This window comes from Dipodomys ordii, unplaced genomic scaffold, assembly GCF_000151885.1.
Source record: "Dipodomys ordii isolate 6190 unplaced genomic scaffold, Dord_2.0 Scaffold43, whole genome shotgun sequence".
Taxonomy (NCBI): Eukaryota; Metazoa; Chordata; class Mammalia; order Rodentia; family Heteromyidae; genus Dipodomys; species Dipodomys ordii.
The window spans coordinates 4,663,996-4,689,318 of record NW_012267259.1 but is presented as its reverse complement, the minus strand read 5'-3'; the positions used below and the strand labels follow the sequence as shown (position 1 = coordinate 4,689,318).

The window sequence follows — 25,323 nt, the reverse complement described above, 5'->3', positions numbered from 1 at the left end:
GCCCTTTCAGGGCTTACTAAATTAATTGATTGGAATAAATTAACCTTTCATATGAGAGCTTACAGAAGGATGATTTCGGATCTCATGGTTTTTATGATCAGCTTATATTTAAGAGCTTATAAATTTTGGCTTGAATCATATATACTACCATGCCTTATGAACACTTTAGACTCCCTGGTTAAGGTAGAATTATTCAAATGTCTTTCCACCCAAGAAAGAATCAAGTTTTAAGTCAGAACCTAATTGCTCAGGATCTTGCTGAGCAACGTTTAGACTATACTGATATCACTTCCCTTGACTGCATAAGTTAGGCTGCATAAGAACTTCTTTTATAAAATTTGGATACTGGATTTATGTGATTCCTCTTCAAAGCATCTGTCCATTTAAAATGTGATAATCCAGGTCTTTCATTAATTTCTGAATCTCCAATCAAAATATGAATGTTCATAAAGTCGGGCGCCAAATGGGATGTTCAGAGTCAAGTGCAAAGCTTTTAGGTATGTCAGTTCTTCTTATCTGCTGTCATTGTTCTATAAAGTGGCTATAAACACTGAGTTAGTGAATGTTGAACAAATGCCTCTAGTTGAGTACTTGAAGAGCAGAAATGATGTCTTTTGACAGGCTATCTAACTATTGTTGCTTGTTTAAAAAGTAATTACCAGGTGAAGTAGAGTGGATCATGTCTGTCGAGCCAGCTATTTAGGAAGTGGAGATGGAAAGGATTGCTGTTTAAGAGGAATCTAGGCAAAACTATGAGCTACAACCTGAAAAATAACTAAGGTAATAAAGGGCTGGGGGCATATCTTAAGTGATAGAATACCTGCCTAGCAAGCATACAACCGTGAGTTCAAAGCTCAATACTGGCAAGAGGGGAAGAAAAGATAGATACCTAAATTTAGATACATCATTAGTGATTCATTTTTTCCTGAAAAAACAAGAAGCAGGCCTGATATAATCTGAGTCCTAGAGGGAGGAACTAACTCATCATCTCTTAAAAGGTTCTGATTATAATGAAAACAATATGTGAGATTTCTGAGGCGTCATTCTTTTACATTTACTTCAGAGGAATGTGCAAGACCCTTGTGAGCCTCTGACAAGCAACATTTTGTTAAAATCAACCAATCAATATATAGCCTTATGTGCATTTTATTTAAAGAGACCCTATTTAACATGAAACATCGATTCACTAACACTCAATTCACAGCAAACTGCACCGTAAGTCATGCTGGAACAAAGGCTAGCAGATGTCTTTTTTCTGTAAGGCACATCACAGTCTGCTTATGCTTAGGAACATGAAAAACTGCTTCAGCATCATGTGGGGGCTATTTTATACAGTAAGAGCATCCACAAAGCACAAAAATTAAAACACAGCCTGGCACTAAGTCCATTGCTGAAGCTAGAAGGCTTCTAAGCAGCCTCAGCTTTGAGAACATGAGCCTTGGGCTATTCAAAATTTCTGCCTTGCATGTGTCTGTGAATGACCATGGAATGCATAAGGTGACTGATGAGTCACAAAAACAATTGGCATATAAGTGAAGTCACAAATATGGGATCTATCTATGTGAGGGTTGACTTGTTATTTCAATACTTCAAGAGATTAATCCAAATTAGAAAACAATTTAGAGTTCATGATCCTCGAATACTGTGATTGTAAGCTTTGCGACCACCTAGATTTCTGTAGGAAAGCTCTATGGAAAAATGGAGACACTTTTAAATATTCTCCAGGGCATTGGGATATTCCCATATGAAAATCGGCAACAAACTGACCACAACCTTGGCACCTTATTGGCCTTTAACACACATTCTCAGGAGGCTTAATGTATTTCGCCTTATGTGAATGTCCCAGTTAAATGAAAACATATAGTATACCAATAGAGCATCTGGTCCTGGCCTTAGCCCTGGTGTGTACTTACCTATTATTTGAATAATGAAAACTCATAGGTACCCCATGAAAGCCAGTGAGATGTGAATCGAATTCTTTACAATCTCATGAGCATTTTCTCTGATGCATATTGGGCATGTCAAAATTTAAAGAGCAGTGAATGCAATTCTGAGTACATAGGCATCGATGAATTCTGATTAATAATCAGCAATCAATGCATTAAAATATATAAAGTTTAAGCCAGGTGCTGGTGGCTCACACCAGCTACTCAGAAAGGGAAGACTGTAGTTCAAAGCCAGTCTAGGCAGGAAAGTTTATGGGATTCTTATCTCCAATTAGTAACTAAAAAGCTCAAAGGGAGCTGTGGCTCAAGAAGTAGAAAAGCACTAGCCTTGAGCAAAAGAACTCAGGGACAGCGCTCAGGTCATGAGTTCAAAACTCAGTAGTGTCAGGGAAAAAATAAAGTTTCAAGTTTCACCTGATTTTCAATGGGTAAAGTCAATTAAATAGTATTTTGGGGAGTTTAGATCTTTTAATCAAATTTATAAACTGATTTTGCAAATTATTAAGTAGAACTATTAACAAAGGGAAATGGAGCTTCCTAGTAAGGAAAGCAGGATTAAGTTGAAGGTGTTATCATAGTTGTCATTCATGCAAATATAAACTGTACGATATTTTGAGACATGGATGAATTTTCAATATTAAGAAAGTGTACCATAATCTAAAACTGTATCATAAAAATAAAAAAACTACCATAACACCAAATATTAGCATTGATTCTAGCTGTCATCAAGCAATATTTAGGAAGCTCTTTTATTCCCTACAATTTAATTATGGGGCTCTGGCTGTAAGAGTAAATATGAACTATAGCTTTGTTTTCCTTTCTTTGAGTTCTAAAAGTGCATCTTTAAAAGAATGGCAGATTGAAAGAGAGCATAAATGATTAGAGGCATCTGAACTGATTTGCAGCTGGCCTGAGTATCCTGACAATAAAGCTATTATTCCATTAAAATGCTTTGAAGGATGGACCTAGTGAGTGTAGGAAGAGCCAGGAAATGTCTATAATTCTGTCACTCTAAGAGAGATATGTGAAGTTTCATTATACACACATTTAAGAACTCAAAATTTTAAGATATTTGTGTTGATGCATCCCACATTTGTATGGGTGACATGGGTTTGGTCCCACTTATAGATCTAGTTGGAAAATACAACTCCCCTTGAAAGCTTAAGACATTATCAGAATGTTAATTAGGAAGCTCAATGTTCAGAGGCCTTTGTGGATTTGCTTGTTCTAGCTACAGCTAAAGTTAAATTACACATTCTCCACCATTTATTGTTAGCAAAGAATAGAGGAATGAGATCAGGCTTGCTTTCACCACCTGTGTCTCTTGAGGTTACTGATTTACTCTGATCAGCCAATGTAACAATTTGTTATACTAGTAGGGATCTACAAGTATTTCAAGTGCTTTGTTCCACCTTTCTATTTAAAAAGAAATTTCCAGACCATCATGAAGTGATGCAGAAAATTGAGGAAGGACCAGGCCAATGATTTACATAAACTCTCCTAAACCAGTGAATGCCATTAGTCTACTTCATCTTCACGACTTTGTCTGGTGAGATAATGTCAACAGGTCAACTTTAATTATGACTCACTTCTCACTAGCAATCTAATGTTAAAATGACCAAAAAAAAAGAGCAGCAACATACAATTCTCTCAGTTGCGGTTATTCCCTTCTGAAGTCTGACTTCTTGGAAAAGCAAAGTTCTCTAGACTTTTAGGTTCATACCAAATTCAAGCTGCAGTTTCTTTTCAGTTAAAATACATTTTAATTTTAGGGCAAATTGTAGTAGTGAATACTTATAAGCCTGTCTCACAATTGAGATCACCAGATTTGCTGTTTAAAAATACAGCTGAGCCCAGGTAGAGTGGGATCATTTCTTTTTGGTTATGTTTGTATACATTGAGATGCAAAGCTTTTCTCTGTCTGATTTATAATTTTACTGGGCATCTCTATGTTTGCAGTTGCAAAATTTGGCTACTCCATCCATGAATAGAGTCGTTTGGAGTAGGAGCGCTCACAGTCTTTTCCCTGTGGTTTATATTTGCTCCACTATTAACCCTCAGTGGTGTTTGAAATCTATGAGGGGATCATTGTTCTTTGTCCATCATCTCTACTGATGCCTTCCTTCATCCTATGGTGCTCTGTCCTTTCAAAAGGTTTCATCCCCACAACTAAGGGCAACTTTCATTTTGACTCTCCCTGTAGAAATAGCATCTTACAATTCTAAAAGGGATGTTAATTCTTTCACATGAACTCAAATGATCTGTAATCTCTTCAAGTAAAATTATTAAACATAATTTTAATTGTCCACACAATTTCTACAACTTCCCCCTCCCCCCAAACTCCTGTCCATCTGTGGGATTCTCCATATTGTGTTTCATCTTCCTAGAGCATTATCTCTGCTGTGTCCCTCTGGTCATGTCCCACTTTCTTGCTTTATTGACCCTGGAGGAACCTGCCATTTCACTTGGGCCCATTTCCTACGTTCAGTGAGGGCTTGGTAACATTTTTTAAGTGAGTCCTCAAACACAAGCAGTGTATCTGGTGCATGGTTGAGGTTTGAGATAACATTTCAAGCATGAAAGGGAGTTAATGAAACTTGCAAAGCTTGGGGGAGAGAACAATCATGATCGAAATCCATTTTCTGGATCATGTCATTGGTCAGTCTTCAGTCTTAACACATGCCTCCCGCCTTGCCTGCTGCTAGATTAGCACAACCAGAAGTTAGTTATACCAAGTTGTTCTATATAAGGAAGGAAATAAATGTAAAATGTGTGAAAATCCTAGAGAGACCATCCTAGAAAATAACCTTCAACTGGATTGGATGTTTATTTAGAAACTTTGTCATTGCCTGAATGTCTAATCTCCCACATTTATACTTCAGAAATTAATCCCTCTAACAGTGCTATAAAGACGTGAATCCTTTGACTTTTTTTGTGCTGGTCCTGTGGCTAGAACTCAGGGCCTGGATGCTGTCCCTGCATATTTTTCCTCAAAACTAGCACTCTACCACTTGAGCCACAGCTCCATTTTAGCTTTTGGGTAGTTAACTGGAGATAAGATTCTCAGGGACTTTTCTGCCTGAGCTAGCTTCCAACTATGATCCTCAGATCTCAACCCCCAGAAGGTAGGATTATAGGATTATAGTGAGTTGGCTTCCCAACTAGATTTTTGGGGGTTTCTCTCTCTCTTTTTAAAAAATATTTTTTCTATTTATTTATTTTTTAATTTAATTTTATTTTATTTGTGAACATACTGTACAGAGGAGTTACAATTGCATGGGCAGGATAATGCATACATTTCTTACCAAGCATTGCAGCCCCCTCCTTTGTTTACCCTTCCCATCCCTTCCCAGCCTCCCCCCTCCCCCCATCCCAATCCTTCTCCTTCCCCCCTCCTTGTACTTCTCATTGTTGCATCAGATCCACCTGTATCCTTAAACAACTGGTTTTTCCCCATCTCCTCCACAAGTTATACTGACATCAAATATAGTGAAAGCAGGGGTTATACTGTGGGGGAGGGACATACAAAGCAACAAAGAGATAATCTTATAAATGCGTTAGAAACACATGCATGAAAGAAAAAACATTAAAATACATATCTAAGGGTTCATTTTCCTGACATCACATTATCTGACCTTTTCCGCTTGACTCATACATACTAGATATTGCAAATAAGGGAAACCATGGGACCTATGTTTCTTTGGGCCTGGCTTACTTCACTTAATATAATTTTTTCCAAGTTTTTCCATTTTTTTCTATTTATTTTTTATGTAGTACTGAGGAACTGAGCATATTTTACCTACCACTAAGCCACATTCCCGGCCCCAACTAGATTTTATTGAAAGACCAATCCAAATGGAAGTTTATCAGTTCAGTAATAAAAGTCTCATAAATACTTCTTAAAAGGGTTGAATAAGTAATGAATTTATCAAATAAAACACCATGCAACAGCAAAGATAAAGATATGAGAGCTTTCTTAAACCCAAATGCAGAGATAAACATGAGAAACCTTTAGATGGTTGAATATTTAATACCTTAACCTTGGTGGTGACTATTCAAATATTCATCCTTACATTTTAAATATGTGATAAATATTTCAGCAAACAAAACAAAGCAATAGCAATTATTTTTAAACCAAGGATAGGGTCCTACAGTCCTAACTACTCTAGAGGCTGAGATCTGAGGATTACATTTAGAAGCCAGCTCAGACAGAAAAGACCCTGAGACTCTTATCTCCAACTAACTATCAAAAAGCTAGCTAGCTAGGCCTACTGGAAACCTGGATACATATTCATGATTCCAAAGATCTTATTTAACCAAGACAAAGTCCTAGAGACCCTGTATCATTCTGGTTTGTCCATGAAGTTCTAGGTATGATCTAGTCCTAATTGTTTATCATAAGAGCTACCCCATGTGGGTAAGCTTCAGTAGGAAGAACAAAATAATTTTTAGCAAATTAGTAACAAAATGTTAAAGGAGTTGAAGGGATAAAATGTACGTTATAGATGGAGAGCCTCAGTAACTTGAATTAATGAAACCTACTTGTTTTCAGCTCAGTCAACCTTGGTTATCACCTCTTCCCAATAAAATTAGTTTTCCAAATATTTAAAATACATTACAACACATTAAAGTTTAGGTAACTTAACAGCTGATAGCATTTAAAATGTGTCACTTCTCATTGGTATCGTTTCTTGCTAGAATGTGTCACAGGTTTGCTAATAAGTTCATGTTTGCACTGTTCTACATCCTCCCTCCCCATCATCCAGGGTTCTCGGCATTTGTCAATAGAAACTTTGCTTCGAACACTTTAGAATTAAACCATTTAATTAATATGATTAATCCAGGAGAATTCAATTTGTATACATACCATTGAGAGTGCTTCGATCAATCAAGTTAGTATCAACTGGCCAATAAGCTCCATCTCCATGACGACCTGTGTATTGAAATCACATCAGAATGTCGGTTATTACTCCCTATGAAAGCACAAAGGAGACCATATGGACAAAATTAGTGAATACTCAAACATATGAAGTAAGTAAAGTAGCAAGAATATCTGGGCACCTGCCAATAAAGTTTCATAGCATTCAGATCACTGTAACTGAAAGAAAGTGCTCTTTTGTCACGTGAGAAAAAGTCTTCACATGAATCAATTCCTTTAACTGAGCTAAAATCAGATATTTTCTGAAAAGCAATCCCCTTCCTCTTTTCTGTTCATTCCCCCTGTATTTGTACTACAGTTTCCAAGAATGGTATAGCAGCAGTATCAGTCTAAAAGGTGAACTTTCCAAACTGGGCACTGGTGACTCACACCTGTAATCCTAGCTACTCAGGAGGCTGAGATCTGATGATTGTGGTTCAAAGCCAGCCCGGGAAGGAAAGTCCATGAAACTTTTATTTCCAATAAACCACTCAGAAAACCAAAAGTGGTGTTTGGCTCAAGTGATAGAGTGCTAGCCTTGAGCTGAAGAGCTGAGGGACAGTGTTCAAGTACAGAGTTCAAACTCCATGACTAACAACAAAAAAAAAGGTGAACTTCTTGGATACAGAGGCAATGCAGAGCACAGCTTTAGGCCCAGCATTTACTCTCACCCTTCTGACGAGAGCTGGTAGCAGATTTACCAATGCTAAACATTTCATCTTATAACTGGGCCTTGAAGGTTTCTTTCCTTTGTTGTATTACATGTCAAATAAGTTGTATGGGACTCACATTCTAGATTCAGATAACAAGAGTAGACATTGTGTTTATTACAAATAAAAATAAAAAGGAAGAAGACTCCTTCAGCAATCACAATTGGAAATATTTCCTTCCACGAGGGTGTTCAATAGTTATGAAAGTGGCATTTAATGGAATCGAGGCTGAAGTTAACCAGAATTAATTATACTATTACACAAAATTTAATTAGTGGTATGTATTACCACAACTAATCCCTTTTCCATTAATGCATATATAGAACTCTAATTATTTGATTAGCTTTTGAGCTTTAAGTCCACCTCAGTGGGCCCACTGGGTGGGCTACTTGAATCTATGTGCAAACATATATTGCAATATAGCTATTTCAAAGAACTGTTTCTGAATCAGTTCTAGTCAATGGCTGATCCTAGGGATAATCAACCACAATAACAGAGGTTAATTTCTTATATCTATAGATTTCAGGTTACTTTGTCTTTTGGATTATGAGTCCTGATCTTAGGACTTTCTTTTGTATATCAAACAAATTCTTTTTACTAAAACTTTCCTAAGATCTCATTTTATTTTCAAAAGAGATAAAAGAGAACAACCTGGAATTTGTGCATTGACTATATGTTCATGAAGGGATAGTAGGAGGAAAACAAAGGGGGGGGGGTAAAAATGCTCGACTCACTACCTTACTCATGTAACTGTAACCCCTCTGTACAGAATCTTTACAATAAATTTAAATTAAAATTTCTTTTGATACCAACTCAGAACTGAAGTTAGGATGGAAACGTAGAAGAAGAATTAAAATTTAATCCAATCATATTGTATTATGTCTTTCATACAAAATGGCACATTCACATGCAATGTTGATGACTAGATCGTATAAGGACTAGACACATGTAAGGAGGTGAAATTGAGGTGTGGGTACACCAGTCGGCTAGGCTATGAGAAGGAAACTTTAAATGAGCAGAGGCTGCGAACGTTTCTGTGGGTTTACTAAAAGGCAGAGAAGTCTCACCCCTTTTCAAGTACCTTGTTTATGTAACTCTGGCGCTTCAAAGTTTCAACACTCAGAGGATGAGCTTTGCCACAGGACAGTGTGAGATAAACGGTGGAAGGAATGAAGTGAGACAGAAATTCTGTATGAATATGAAGATGACTTCTTTTAAGCAACTGAAAGCAGTTAGATTGCAAAGCAGTCAGCTACAAAAGATGCTAATAACCTCCTCACTTAGGCCAGTAAAAGCAATAAATGATTCCTGTTGGGAGTAATCCTGTATTGGCTAGAAATTAGGTAGATAGTCTGTGGAGGGCTTTTCTTTTCCTCTAGTATCCTGACAAATGTATTTTTAATGAAGTTTTCACCTCTCTCTGCTAGTTTCTGGGAAGATGTAAAAACAAGCCATGAGCAGATACATATATTACTCAGACATAATGCTCTATGGGTATAGCACCCCTTAGATTTAGTCAGGCTATTGATTACATTGTGAATTCCAATAGTTAGGGGGGAAAAATCCCAATTTCATGCAGGTTAGGGTGTTGAAAAAATAAAGCAAGTCTGAGAATAAGCTTCTAAATACAAGTGCAACTTGAATCACCGGCATTTTCCACAGAATCTGATGTGTTGACATGGGTTAACTTTTTTTTTTTTGGTTATAATTAGATGGATGGTACAAAAGAAAATTAAGTAATTCTTAACAAGCTCAAGAGAAACTGCTTTAATGAAGTGTGATATCATCAACCAGCCAAGATTGGATTTATGGTAATTTAGAATTCTTGTACCACTTCAGCAGGAAATCACAAAACTCCATTTCCAGAGGACTGATGATCCTGGTATCTCTTAATCTAAATACAAGAAATAAAGTAGATTCCTATGTATTACATTTCCATTTTGGGGAAATATAGCTTTTAAATCTCAGGATGGGCTTCTTAATAGAACATTAATGAGCAAATAATACTAATAACAACAATTTTCCCTCTGCTGTAAGGCAAGATCCACAGTTGGAAAATAATGACAAAAGAGCTTTAGTGATACTACTTGGCAGGCCAAACTATCTATAAGAGCTGCTTCTTCTTTTTTTTTTTTTTAATCCTAGGGCTTAAATTCAAGGCATAGGCTCTGTGCCTGAGCCGCTTTATCACTTGAGCTACAACACCACTTCTGGCTTTTTCTGAGTAGTTTATTGGAGATAAGAGTCTCATGGACTTTCCTGACTGGGCTGGCTTTGAACCATGATCCTCAGACCTCAGGCTATACAGTAGCTAGGATTACAGGTGTGAGACATTGGTGCCAAGCTGTAAGGCCTTGTTGCTATGCAATAATAGTTGATGTGTTCAGTTGGTTAATTTCATAGGCACTGATATAGAGAGATAGAAAAGTAATTAGGAAGATGGTTGGAGTGCAAGTTAGTTAATGCAAAGATATAAACTCCTGCACTCTCCCAGAGGTCTTAATTTTATGAAGGGGCTTTAAATTAGCAATAATTCATTCATCATTTATTAAATTTATTAAATGCTTTGATCCACAGGGAATGAGGAGTATAGAAGGTTGTATTAGCTATGAATTCTGCCATGACAGATAGAATTAGTTCACTGTATCTAGAGCTTAAATAAGCGTATTCATAATAAGTTAATAGTAGTAGTCAACTAGAGATGGTTTTTAATTTATTTTGTCTTTAAAAATGTATGTATAATCATCCAGCTATTATGATAAAAGCACTATTGTATTTTATTTTAAATGTTTTTGATTTATCTGGCAAAAAGAACTACCTGCAACTGGCCCAAAAAACAGACCTCAAGACCAATGGAGTACACAGGAAGACAGATATAATCCACAATCTCACAGCTCAGTGGTAGGCTGCTTGCCTCGCATGCATGAGGCCCTGGGTTCGATTCTTCAGTACCATATAAACAGAAAAAGCCAGAAGTGGCACTGTGGCTCAAGTGGTAGAGCGGTAGTCTTGAGCTGAAGAGCTGAGGGACAGCGCCCAGGCTGAGAGTTCAAGCCCCATGACTGACAAAAAAAAAAGTCAGTTGTCTGATTTTAGCTTTTAGGAACCTAAAAATTGCATTGGAGAAGAAGCTTTTTCAACAAATGCTGCTGGGAGAACAAGGTGTCTTCATGCAGAAGATTGGAAATGGGTCCCTATCTCTCATGCTGGACCAATATCAATTAAAACAAACAAACAAACAACAAAACCTTAATGTGAGACCTGAAACTTTGAAACTCCTACTGGAGAGAATAGGCAAACAGTAGGATTTATTTGTATAGAAAATTAACTTCTTGAATAGAACTCTAGGAGCTCATCAAATAGAAGTGAGAATCAGAAAATGGAATGGTATCAAGTTAAAAAGCTTCTGCACAGCAAAGGATGTAGTCACTAGGCTGAAATGTCAGCTATAAAATGGAAGAAAATCTTCACCAGCTATGAATTTAACAAGGGACTAATATCAAGAATATACAAGAAGTTTAAAAAAATTAAACCACCCAAGAATCAATAACCTAATTAGTAAATAGGCAAATGAGGTAAACAAACACTTCTCAGAAGAAGTACAAATGCCAATAAATACATGACCAAATATTCACTATCACTTGCTATAAAAGAAATATAAATCAAAGCAACATTGATAATCCATAACACTCTAGTCAGAAGGGCCATCACCAAGAACACAAACAACAAATGCTGGTAAGGATGTGGGGAAAAAGAAACCCTCCTACACTGTTAGTGGGAATGTAAATTAGCGCAACCACTATGGAAGTCAGTATGTATCACTTGACTAGGTAGAATTTCATCTAGAAAAATGTTAGATAACTTCCCAGGAGATTATTAATAATTACAGCAAATATTTTCTGTTTTCACTTTAGGTTTTAAAACCAGCAACTGATGGTTTCCAACATAAAAAGACACAGAGGTAATAAGGGTATTTGGCAAGAATCAGGCCACTGATTCTACATTATTAAAATAGCTTATATGTATACATACTTACATAAATTTTATTTAGGTACTTCTTAATATGGTCCTTAGGTTGAAATTTCATGCCCCTATCTTTATGTGATGCTTGAGATAGTATAATCTACAAAGTCATATGAAGAGTTTTCATGTTTTATTCAAAGAATAGATTTCACAAGAAGCCGTCTCTTCACCCCTGTTGGCAGAGGCCATATGCTTCCTGGAACCGACTTCCAATGAGTTCCCTAATCCTGTGGATTAGGGGAAAGTGTTTATCATGTGACATGGACACTGTGCTTCCAGTGTGAGAGGAATGACCCCTGCCAATAGACATACTTCCCCACAAAGGCCTGCCATGGACACATGTGATTACCTTTTGCTGGGTATGTATGCTTTATGTTCTTGCTCTCCACTGTCACTTAAAAATGTTTTCAGCCTTTAATTGTAGGTTGTGTGTGTATGAAAAAAAAACCACATTGATTATTTTTAATTCACTCTTGCAGCACAGATGGGAGACAATTTCCCATGATAAACAATTTTTTAGCCCTAAGCAAATATTAATTCAGTTGGAATCTGTGCTATCGTCTAGCTCTACTCTAGGGATGTTTATAAGTTCAAGGAGTGGAGAGTGGAAAGTTAATCTGCAGAGGACAGAGAAGAAACGGTACATGGCTATTGTAATCTTTTCATTAAATTATCTTTTCTGAATGGGAGTGACACAGACACCTAGAATGACAGCTAGAATGACAGCCACACTATAAATCCCCAGGGAAATATAGATATGGCCTATAATCTAAATCCAATAAACCCATTGGTCCTTTAACAAATGTTCACTATCCCTCCTTCCATGTAAGCAGAACATGCAGCAATCTTATTGATCTCAGAACTGTTTACTAAGAATTCTGGTAATAATAATGGAAATCTCACTGATTTTTTGTCTTGTATAGCAGTGAATAAAAACTATCCATTCATACTACCTGAATACAATTTTACTGTAGAACATACAGATCATATTGAGATACAGTTAAAACAGATTATTTGTCAGAGGTAGAAAATGTACTTGAAAGATTAATTTATCTTGTAGTTGAAAACAATGCTGACTTTGAACAAAGGTATCAGTATCAAAAGCTAGGAAACAAACTAATAACCAACACAGGGGAATTTGAATATAGATTAGTAATAAAGAACTAATGAGCTATCCTTATCCTTTGCTTAGATCTTATATGTTGTTTTCAAATGCACATAGAAGATAGATCACTGAATGAAAAAAATATTACTACTCTTTATGTAAAGCAGCTAATATGCCTAGTATATATTAAATGTTGATATTCAATAATAAATCCATCCTGCCTTCTTAAAAACCTTTGGTTGTGTCTGACACCTGCATATGGTCTAAAGGCAATAATGCACAGAACAGGATTGTATTTGATAAAATGTTTTTGAGACACACACAGAACAGTGTAAGAGAAACACAATGCACTTTTGAACATTTTTACCTCAACCGTAAAGGGTACATTTCACAATTCCAATTTTCGTCTGTATGATATTAAATATTAACAGAGAAGACTTTTGCTAAGAATAAAAGTTACTTTTCAATTATCCTTAAAAGGTAAAACTAATACCTGGGATTAGATTTTCACTCACAAATGTCACAGAGAGAAGAACCAGGGGTTCAGATGCACTTTATGAGTGGAAAAGAAGCTTCCCTTGGAGGTATTAATCAAGACATTTCTGGACAAAAATACCCCAATCTAGGCATTTTACAGAAAGACAATGGAAACCAAGCAATTGTGTATCCCACATCCGGCTCCCGGTTCACCTCTCAGCTGGATTCTGATTGTTGACAGCCTGAGGCGTATGTGTATCCTCCAGCGGAGCTTGGCAACTGACAGGTAGAGACATGTTACCTGAGAAATCCTCTAAAGACGGAGAGATGTTTACAAATAAGCATCAGCATGAAAATAACACTAGGCCAGACCTATCAGGATTCCCATGCTTGAGACAGGTGGATGCTAGCCAATGAGAAACTTCAATATACTAGTTCACTAATCAATTTATATATCTCTATATTATATTCTACTTCAATAATTAAACATTGGTAATATATTATATGTATAATTTTATATATGATATATGGATACACACATCTATCTATCTATCTATCTATCTATCTATCTATCTATCTATCTATCTATCTATCTATCTATCTATCTAAGTGCTTGTGTATATATACTCTATAAACTACCACTTTTCATTGCCATGTCATTTTTGGCATCTCACAAAGAAAGTAGAAAACAGAAAAGGCAACCATTAGTGGACTATTAGCACACCAATGAGCAGCATATAAAACCATATATTTTTTCTGTGTTGCTTTGTTAGTCTCACTATGTATCCTACACTGCCATAAAACTTGCAGTACTCTGTCCTCAGCCCTCCCAAGTTCTGGGATTATAAATATGCACTACCATTCCTAGCTCTATAATGTCTTTGATCATAGAAGTGTTGTTTACCTCTTCTTTAAATATGTCAAGTAAGGGAAACACCTAAGTGCCTGTTTACGTGACTCTAACTACAGTTGCTTCATCCTCCTTTAGTGTGGTTGCTGAAGAAGATTTGTTAACTGTCCCTAAGCATCAAATTGCAACGATCTGCATATCTAAAGTCAACTAAGTTTATTTAGACTAAATTTCAATTAACAACTTAATTTTTTCACCAGTAAATAAAGATGACTTACTTGCTAATGACATGTTGGCTGGTCTTGCTCTCTGCTATCTGTCCTAGTCTGGGGTGTCCGACTGTGTTTCCTTGCATGCCGCTTATCAGAAATAACGGTCCCTACCTGGCTTTCAGCCATCACTTCTCCATATAGTCGTGACTTTATGAAAATCTAAAAAAAAACATCTGTTTGTCCAAATATGGGTACTTTCCAAGATGATCAGAAATTCCCAAAATCCAGTTCATCATAGTATCATCTGAATTACCACCAGCAGAATCAGTGGTGGTTTAGAAGTGTGCAACTTCTCTCTAAGGTGGAAAGATGTTCCATCCCTCCTGCGGTCCACAGCAAATTGAAAGGTAGATGTGGGTGTGTTTGTGTCGGAGTGAAGTTCCAAACAATACAGGAGAAAAAAGGTAGAAGAGCTTGTGGGTTCTTTCCTCTTCCAATGTCTGCAGTTGAAGTTACAGAATGGAATAAGCATCTTGCTTGATGTACCGCTGGTATGTGAGAATACTGACACTGTTGGAGTGCAGACTTTGTTCATCTATGGATCTGTCTATGCTCCATGCAGTGATAGAACAACTGTTCTAACCATAAGAAGCATGAAACCAATATTGTAGTGGCTCATAAATGAATGCAAAGGGAAACTAAAAGGCTAAGTGGATACATGAAATTTCACAAAATGAAAAATAGAGCTTCAAGATGGTTTCATACTTGAAATACAGATTGATTAGCTATTTAGGCCCAGAAAAATGAATCAAGGTTTTTCAAAAGTTACTAGTATTTGAGAAGACAACTACAGGACGAGTAGAAATTTATCAGACAGAGAAGGGTGAGATAAATGAGCTTAGAAAGATAGAGATGAAAAAATGATACTCTCCAGATATTCAAACAGAGTATGGGATTTATCAGCCAGGATATGAAGAGTTTCACTGAAAAACATTTTAAGCAGAATAATGACATATATTTTAGAAAGATTTTGAGTTGGTTTGAAAAGCATAGCTTAACTGGAAGAAACTCTTATAATAAATAGCGTTAGAATATTAATTATGAATGCAAGAAGCAGACTTTATTAGTCTGATTTCATAGATGAGTAAACTATGACTCAGAAAGATTTACAGACTCAGGATTACATTTGAAGTATCAGACTCTAAGTCATGTGATGAAGATTTACTGTTCGTGAATGGTAAGATAATTGTGAGAATGAAAGAAATGAAGAGAAATTAGAGCAGTTCTAACAGTGGAACTTGATGGTTAAGTATGAGAACTTGATATGCATGATTTGGGGTGCTGATTCCATTCTAAAGAGATCATATTCAACAAAACAGCGTTTCAAAGGCAAAGGAGATATTCTGTCCATAGACAAAATAGGCTAAGAAAACATTTGGAAATTGACAGAGCCTTATTCCAATTCCAATTTCTATTCCTATCGCAGGTCATCCTTTTCCCATCCCCAATCAGGAAGTATTCAGCAGAGCCAGGATGAAGAGTTTACATGGTTCAGATTCAAGTAAACATCCAGGTGTTCAGAGGCTAGTATAGATGGTATGTCTTTCATTTGTTGAAAACAGAGAAGCCCTACTACTACCCTGTTCTAGTACAAAGCAATTAGAAAAGGCTTGTCACAAATTGGTAGCTCTCCGACAGAGCACTCTTCTACAGAATGGCAACCTTAGGATCCCTTGAATTAGTCTTGCAGTTCTATTGATCCGGCTTTTTGGCTTCCTGACTTTTTTTCATCTAAATTGATTCCAGTTTCCTTATAGATTTTAAGTCCACTCTCAGGTTTAAAAGGTGAGATCTCTCCCCTCCCTCCTTCCTTTCCTCCCTTCCTTCCTTCCTCCTTTTCTCTTCTTCTTTTTTTTTTTTTTTAAATTCTATAGCCCACTGTGATTTCCTCCCTGGAATCCTATAGCAAGTGATATCATCTGATTTTTCTATTTTGTATTATTCATGTTGGGAGTAAAATATATTCTTCTGAGGTTTACTACCAACTTATTGGCAATGGACCCAGACTACACAGTACCCGTGCTATAACTGTAAGTATTTGGAGATGGAGATAAGGAGGATAGTGGTTCAAAGCCAGCCTGGGACAAAAGTTACTGAGAATTTCCCATTTTAACAAATGTATGGGTTGGAGGACCTGTAATCCTGACTATATGGGAGGAATACATAGGAAGATTCCATTTTTTAAACCACAAATAACTTTCTTTTTCCTATTGCTCTTTTATTTTACTAGGTAATGGTTGAATGTACTTTTTGCTGTTGAAAACATATTCGTACACCTTTTTCATTTCCCAGTATCATGTTCCATATTCATAGCCCTTGATATCAGGACTTTGGGGCGGCTAACTACATTTTTTATCAGACAGTAAAGCATATCTTTCCAGATGGTTCTATGATTGCTTCTCAAATGCTTATGTCATGATTCAATCAATAAGCATTTATTGGCTGGTGATAAGATGATGGACTCTAAGTTATTGATTGTTGCAGAGAGGTAGAAATAACAATGAGAGTCTCATCAGTCTGTAGTCTTTAAAGGACTTAAAACCTAGCATGAGGCTAGGAACATCTACAGCAAACTATCCTAAATGGACAGAGCGTGAGAGATGAGTTGGGTATTATAGATATACAGAAGAATCAAAGATCAGAAAGGCTCTTGGAAAACAAGAGATTGGGGAAGGGAATCTTAAAATGTCAGAATGTTGCTCACTTGAGAAAGGGAGAAAGAATTATCAAGGCAAGTCAAGCGGGTAGTACCATAAAGTCATGGAAAAGGTAATTTTCCTCGAATGATAGATAGATTTGTTTTGTGATTAGATTTCAGCATATGTATTGAGCTATAGTACTCATGAATTTAGGAAAGAGAACTTGTAGTCCCATAGCTGTGCTCTTGATACCAAAGAATTCAGTTTATTCAGCAGCCATCAGTGACCCATCTGTGTTTTAAGAAGAAAATTGAGCATACAGAGTCCAGAACTGATAAGGGAAATAGGTAGAAAATATAACCAGGAAGATCCTGTACCTTCTAATATCTAAAGCAAGAAAATGACATCCAGCAAAGCAGTGGGTCTTACAAAGATATTATCTGAGGGCTTGGAAACTAAATTGTCTACTTTGAAGTGCTGAGAAGGTTAAAATTTTATATGAATCAGGAATTCTTAGGAATACTATGCTTCCTTCATTCAAAGTTACCTATTAAAACAGAAAAACTCCAAGAGGCTGACTAAAGCAGCTCTACTTGACTGCTTGCTGGGTACATGATATGCACTTAACACTCTATTAAATGCACATTACTCATTTCCTGCCTGTACTCTGTCAGCAGTCCTCATTTCCAGAATTGCTAACATTTGGACCTAAGAAAATCATGGGTAACTATAGCTTCCTCAAGTGGGTGCAGCAAGCAGTGGTATAATAAACCTAGTTGGAAGTATACACAATAGGGTAGAAAGAAGCCTTCATTTTCAATTAACTAGTTTGCATCAGATCATGCGGAAGGTCTCATCCCTCCCTCGTTAACCCCCCAGACAGCAGCCTGGCTGCTTTAATCCAAACATCACAAAGTCCGGATTAAATTAACTAAATTCCAAGCCTGTCTACAATGCCTTTGAAAACCTTATTTTCTCCAAATTGAAAACAACTAAAATTCTGTTTATTCATGAAATTAAAACTGCTGCGGTATGAAATGGCAGGTTTGGTACTAAGTAGTCTTTTCCTGACTACCTTCTCTTGAGGACAAAGTCCTTAAAAAGAGGTAAATTTATACATTTATAGGGAGTCCGTGTGTGTGTGTGTGTGTGTGTGTGTGTGTGTGTGTGTGTGTGTTAGAAAGAGAGGCAGAGACACAGACAGACAGACAGAGAGAATGAGTGTGAGAGAGAACATACTGGAGCTTGGTCTCAGGGTTCCACCTTCCTGCTTAGTGTTCTTTTTTCAAATATCAGGGCTGGTACTCTATCACTTGAGCCATCCCTCCACTTAACAACTTTTTGCTGGTTATTTGCAAGTAAGAGTTTCTTAGGTTTGTTAGTCTAGGGTGGCTCTACACCATGATCCTCAGACCTCAGATTCCTGTGTAGCATTACAGGCACAAGACACTAGTGCCTGGGAAGCTTAAGGTTGTTTTTGTTGTTGGTAATGGTGGTGATGGGGCTTGAACTCTAGGCTTGGGCACTGTCCTTCAGCTCTTCAGCTCAAGGCAAGCACTCTACCACTTGAGCCACAGAGCCACTTCTGCTTTTCTGGTGGTTTATTGGAGATAAGACATTTTACTGCCCGGGCTGGCTTTGAAGCGCAATCCTCAGCTCTCAGCCTCCTTGTATAGCTAGGATTACAGGCATGAGCCACCGCTACCCAGCTTTAATGTTCTTGATAACAAAAATAGGATCCAATGAACTCACTGCATTTCCAGAAATTTTACAGTGGTGAAGGGCAAAGGTCCTCAGAGTTCAGTAGATGCTGTGAGTGATGGAGAATGCTTTAGCCCTTCTGTCTCATTTCCTCCAGCTATGTAAGATTGCTAAGAGAACTAAATAGGATAGTACAAGCAACAGTATGAATGGAGTGGGACACTTTATGCGGCGTTTTTATGCCTGGATTCTTTTTAATTGTAATTGTAATCCGAAAGCTGGAGAATCTTAAATCTATAAAGAAAGCAAAAGATAATCTCAGACTAAACGCTCTATTTCACAGGTGTGAGGCAGAGAGAAACGCTTTCTCATGCTCACAGTTCTGTAGCAGGTTATCATTTCAGGACTGTGCTGGAATTTAAAGGATTGGACTCTATTCCAGAGCTCTTACAGCACACAACAGTGACTGCTGATGGACAAAGCCACAGCATTATCGGCCATTACTAAGATTTAGGAGAAAAAAATTTCCTTCCCTGATGAAAGCGTGGTTCACAAAGGCCGCTTTTCTTTTCCCCTGGCTCTTTAAACTGGCCTCCAGGCCCAGTGTGTCAGGTCAAACCTTCACCAGGCCGTAGGGAACAAAAGACACGTAAAAGGTGTGGAAAGTGAGCATCTCCTTCATCCATGGTGCCAGTGATGACATGGGTCATTGCCCTGAGATTCTTGCCCTCTGTCTGTGGCTTTCACTGTGATGGCACCTGTTCTATCGCTCCAATGTGCAGGCGTGGAAAGCCATGGTAAGTCATTAACATAAAACATGCAAAGGACACCAATGTTCTCACATAAAGATCTCAAAGGAAGGGTTAATATTTGGGGGCTACATAAGATATATTGAAAAAAAGCCTTTAAGATGGGAAGTTTGATCTAGTGATCATGTTTGTTTAGTGGTCACAGTTATAACTAGTCCACATGGCATCCGAAACAAAGGGCTTCAGAGACAGTGAAATCTGATTTTAGGATAATAAATATCTAGATTTGTGATTATAACAGCACTTTATAGTAGAAAGAAATATTTTGGGTTCCAATTATGTCCAAACCTTTTTTTTTTTTTTTAGAAAAACATTTACTTTCCCCTTCTTTGTCTGAAAAACTCAGAAGAAAATTAGTGAAGGAGCAAATGAACAGTGTTCTATATGAATGTGGACAATATAGACTAAGTTGTGCCCCACACTTCAAATCCATATATTGATTCTCTAACTCACAGTATGACTCTATTTGGATATAGGACCTAAATGGATATAGCTAAGGTTAACAAAAATCGCAAGTGTAGGCTCTGGTATAAATAATATTGATCTTTATGTCTGTTGTGTGAAGAAGCATTGGAATGTATCTATATGGAAAGAAGGATGCTTTCTCTAGAAATCAACACTACTGAATCTTGATCTTGGGTTTTAGCCCAGTGCTAAGAAAACAATTTTCTGTTTCAGTATACCCAGTGTATGGTGTTTTGTACTGGTGTTTCAAAATACTGTGGCTTCGCCTAACCCGTGGCTCCATGTGGAAGGCTATCTGCTTTGTTCCGTAGGATACTGAATCAGGGCATTGCTAATTTCTAATTGGTTTTCTCCAGGCAAGTAATCTCTCTATGCTTCTGCTTCTTTAATGTTCAAAGGGTTGTAATAATGACATCTCTCACAGGACTTTTATGAGGATTCCATGAATCAATCATCAGCTCACAGAACAGCTACCAGTGGTAAACAGCTTCATAGGGATTCATCTTTCCATTATAAATACCCACACAAACCAGACACAGACCTGAACTGAAAGAATTTAAACAAAAACAAGTGGAAAGTAAATAAAAGGGAAAAAATCTGAGGTACAGCTGGTTTTTTTTTAATATGTTGAACATCTATTCATGTGGCCTGAGTCATTTCCCTAAATTTCACTTACAAATTTATTGGTCATGTATCTATAGTTTCTACAAATAATCAGGATGGGTAGTAAGAGAGGAGGACAGATTTTAAAAAAAGATGAATTACAAATAGTTCAAGATGAGAAAGTTTAGAAATTATTGGGTATTCTCAATTTATGTACAAGGATAAAGAGTCCTGTGTGAATTGTCTATCGATATCACATTATTGTTACTACTACTACTCAGAATAAAATAATACCCCTCAAGTCAAAACTGATTCCAATATAATTGACTTTATATTTTCCTATTTATGTTCTCCCCCAAGCAGCTTTTCGATTTAGGATTCTTTTCCAGGCTCATTTGACTGAAGATGCGACATTTCCTCTCAGAGATAATTATCTCTCAGCTCCTGTCACCAAAGTAACAAGATAATTTTTCCATGGAAAGGTGATATCTAGGTTTAGCTGAAAACAGAGTCAGCTAATTTACTTTAGGTAGAGTGGGAACCTTCAGAATGGCTTCTTCTGCCATTGTCTTCATCAACCTTAGGGAAAATCTTTATCTTGAGTATTTCTGAAACACTTAGATATCAACTCAGAGGATGGGCTTTGGGTAAGTGATTTCAGTTTGATATAAAACGTAGAGCTTAGCCAATATGACCAACAGAGTCCAGCTATGGCTGGAAAAGACACCAAAGTGCATAAGGTGTGGAAGAACATTTCTCAGTAAAACTAGTTTGAGAAATAAGTTCCATTGACTAAGAATATCAGTAGAGTAGTAGCTCTGGAGATGTCCTTTTGTTCTTGGAAATTAGTTCAATTTTACAGAAGGTATGAAAATTGGATTATGATCTTTGTAGGGAGTGTGATCAGAGGGAGGGAAAAGGATTATTTTCTATCAAACAGTAAATTTACAATGCATATATTTGACAACTTGAAATAACATTTTACATGGTATTTTGCACATATAGCTCAGTGGCATGTACTTAGTATATATGAGATCTTGGGTTCAATTTCTAGTACCAAAACAGTAATAATATTAAACAAAAATGGTAATTTAAAAATGATATAAAAACTAATTATGCAGAAAAATGAGAACATATTTAATGAAAAGTATGGGCATGTTATCACTTAAGTGTCTCATATTGTAATATTTAAGTATAACTACTATTTTCCCTTTCAAATTTTAATATTATTATTTATTGGTTTTAATTTTTAAAACTTTTATTACTATCTTTAAATCGTTATACCAGGGAGCTTCCATTTAACGAGCAGTTTATCAATACAATGCATCTTGATCAATGTAGCCTCTTTCAACATTCTCACTCATCCCTTCCAAAACCACCCCTTCCCTCACTTGTCTTAATTTTGTAGGTTATGCATTGGATTCTGTCTGTGTTTCCCCCTTTTCTCTTCAATTGTCTACCCCTTTCTCCTGGCCCCTACCATACCCCTTAAAAGCTTATATCTTTTCTATTTTTTCTAAATATAATTTCAGAAGTTAGCGGTTATCTGTCTGTATATGTCCAAATTCTCTTCAGTGAAGAAAGTTGAGAGGTCATTTTAATTATTTTATAAATGTGGTAATAAAACAGCATCTACCAATGAATGATTCCAGGTTTAGGTTTGTCAAGCATTAATGCTTAATTTGTTTAAGTAAAGATATGCTAAGTGATAATTACGCATCATTAATATTGTTTGTAAATATTACTATTTAGTATTAATTTTACAAGAGTGTTTCCTCTTAAAGCAAGAATAAAGAGTTAAAATATCTTAGCCTTGAATGAATATTTCTATGTGGAATAACATTTCTATTATTCTCTACGTAAAGTCCCAACCATGTTATATTAAACTGAAGGCCAGCATAGGAAATTAGGGGGGGAAATCTAACCATGAGAAAATTGAAGAAAACACCATCCATGTAGGCAGCTTTCTGTGGTAAGGGAGAATCAACATCCAGATGTCTTATATTTTTCAAAAGTTCAAAAGTATTCATATAAAAAAGAAAGATTTCCTCTAATCTCACCATCTGTTGTCTTAGGAGACTTGATACTTGTGGTCAGCTTTGCTAATGATACATACTCTTCCAAAGACAGAGAGAAGCTAGCAACAAATCTGCAGTGTGGACCAAGACGTCTAGTATTTCCAAAGTCTCCTTTTAAATAATATAATATCCTTAAAGCTTGAAGCACATTGAAGAGCTGAGGGACAGTGACCAGGCCCAGAGTTCAAGCCCCACAATCGAGGGAAAAAAAAAAGTTGACACTCATCAACTTGTTGTTCTCTCTCACAATTAACTATCTTTATTGGAAAGATAATGGAGCCCTGATTGATCCATCAGTTTATAAATTATGTTCCTAGCAATCTTCCATCTACCTCTGAATTGAGACAAAATTCCTATTTATCTCTATTTCTCTTTGTGTAAACCATTCCTATTTGTTGACACAAATCAGCTTTTAGTACAAGAACAGGTACAAAAAAAGAAAACACTCAAGTATGATCAGCATAGGATTCATGAACTGACAGCTTAAAAAAAAATACTGGGCTTCAAATGAACGATGATAATGCGCTCAAAAAGTTGACCGAACTTTGTTTTTATTTATTAAAGGAATCTTACTACCGAGGCAAAGCACCCATGATTTATGTAGCACTACAGAACTTTAATCCATAGCTTACGAAAGGGTGCAAGAGCAGCTGGAAAATTATGCTGAGCTTAATTATACTTAATGTGAATTATTCAGAAGTGCAGACAGAGACTAAAAATTTATTTCATACAAAGAAGCTTGACATTTTAATTGGTCCTTCAGAATAGAGACAAAACAATTTCCTCTCAAGAAAATTTACATCTTCTCTATCAGACCCACAGTCCCAGCCAAGCAGAACTTCATTAACAAGATTAATCATCACGCCAGTGTCTATTCTATCAGGTGGATGGGCCAGGTGAAAAGCGGCATACAAAACAGTGACTGACAATTCCAACAGATAGAATTGATCCAAGGAGGAAAAAGAATGACAGATTGAACCACCATACCTTGGTCATTAGCCATTTTGTCAGGGTGTTCCGCTGTGGGGCAAAAGAGAAATAAGATTATTAGACTTTGACAGAACCTAACCAGAAAGCTGACATATCAAATCAACAGTTTTGTTAGCGGGTTTTCACACCAAGTCCAATGCTGAATTTTACTGAAATAAAATTGACAAATATCTAAACTTATATGTGATTATGCCTATTCCATAAACAGAGGGGAAAATTGATTTTTTTCTATAAAAATGTGTTTTAATGTATTACTTGACATATCCTCTATCTACACAGAATAAATAGCACATACATTTAATCACAACTATGAGTAAGCATTACAATAAAGTGGATGTTATAAACACATATATTTAATAAATTCAGCAAGCTATTTTATGTATGTAGGGTTTTTAAATAAATGAAACGAGCTGCTTCTTAAATTTGTAGGGAAAATAATGGGACATAATCAATATAGAATAACCTCAATAGATTAATACATCATTAAATCTTGTAAGATAACTCTTAGCTTGCTTGCAATTTCAGATATGTAAGAAGTAATGCTCAAAAAAATGAGGAGGTAACAATGCTTGATAGGAAATGTACTCATTATCTTGTTCTTGTAACTGTACCTCTCTATACAGTATTTTTACAATAAAAAAGGCATTTAAAATGAATTTTACCTTAAACACCAATCTTAGACATGTCTTCTATACAAATGAATAAAATCTCCTTTTTCTGAAATTAGTGCTAATTCTTTATTTAATATTCAGGAAACTATAAAAATTTGGTATAAAATTATAACCTATTGCAAATAAGGGAAACCATGGTATATGTCGGAGACAAGCAGAAACGGTCAGATAAGTTAATGTTAGGCAAAATGAACCCCAAGATAAGGACTCAAATGTTTTTTTTTCTTGCTATTGTTTCTAACATAATTATAAGATATTTCTTTGCTGCTTTGTATGTCCCTCCCCCACGGTATAATCCCTGTTTTCACTATATTTGATGTTGGTATAATTTGTGGAGGGGAAGGGAAAAAAACAAATTGTTTAAATAGGGATACAGGTGGACCCATTGCAACAATGAGATATACAAGTCGTTATGTCGAAAAACCAACTTTACAACTTTGGTGCGGGGGGGGGGGGGGGGTGGGGGTGGAGGGGGAGGGGTGGGGGGTTGGGGAGGGGAGATGGGAAGAGATGGGAAGGGGAAACAAAGGAGGAGGCAACAATGCTTGATAAGAAATGTACTCATTACCTTGCTCATGTAATTGTAACTCCTCTGTACGGTATTTTCACAATAACAACAACAACAACAAAATTATAACCTAATTGAAATACAAATCCTGATACTGGATAAAAATGTCAGGATGCTTGTTCAATTGATTAGCCATTTATCATTTAAGAAAACATGTCACTGATATATAACTTATAAGTAGAACTTTGTATATTTAATATTTATAATTATGAATTTGGGGTACATGTCTATGGAAATCATCACCTTCAATTTAGTAGATAGATGCCTCATCTCTCAGTTTTCTCCTACCTACCTCCATTATTATTATTTTAGTGATTATAATAAAATATAAGATCTGATATTTTAGTAAATTTTAAGTATGCAATACCATTTGTGTGTGTGTGTGTGTGTGTGTGTGTGTGGTGATGGTGGTCCTGAGCTAGTGTTCTACCACTTGAGCAAGAGATCCATTTCCAGTTTTGTGGGGTTTTTTTTGAGTAGTTTATTGGGGATATTGTC

At 36.4% G+C, this 25,323-nt stretch overlaps 1 protein-coding gene across 1 annotated transcript in view; it reads right to left on the bottom strand.

The window, feature by feature from the left end:
• Positions 1–25,323, bottom strand: part of Dcc (DCC netrin 1 receptor) — a 997,292-nt gene that overhangs the window by 57,465 nt on the left and 914,504 nt on the right. Inside the window, exons 21-22 of the mRNA XM_013018919.1 lie at positions 23,584–23,616; positions 6,814–6,879 (exon numbers count right to left, since the gene is read on the bottom strand). Coding sequence (XP_012874373.1) covers positions 6,814–6,879; positions 23,584–23,616 — 99 coding nt within the window. The remainder of the gene's footprint in view (positions 1–6,813; positions 6,880–23,583; positions 23,617–25,323) is intronic.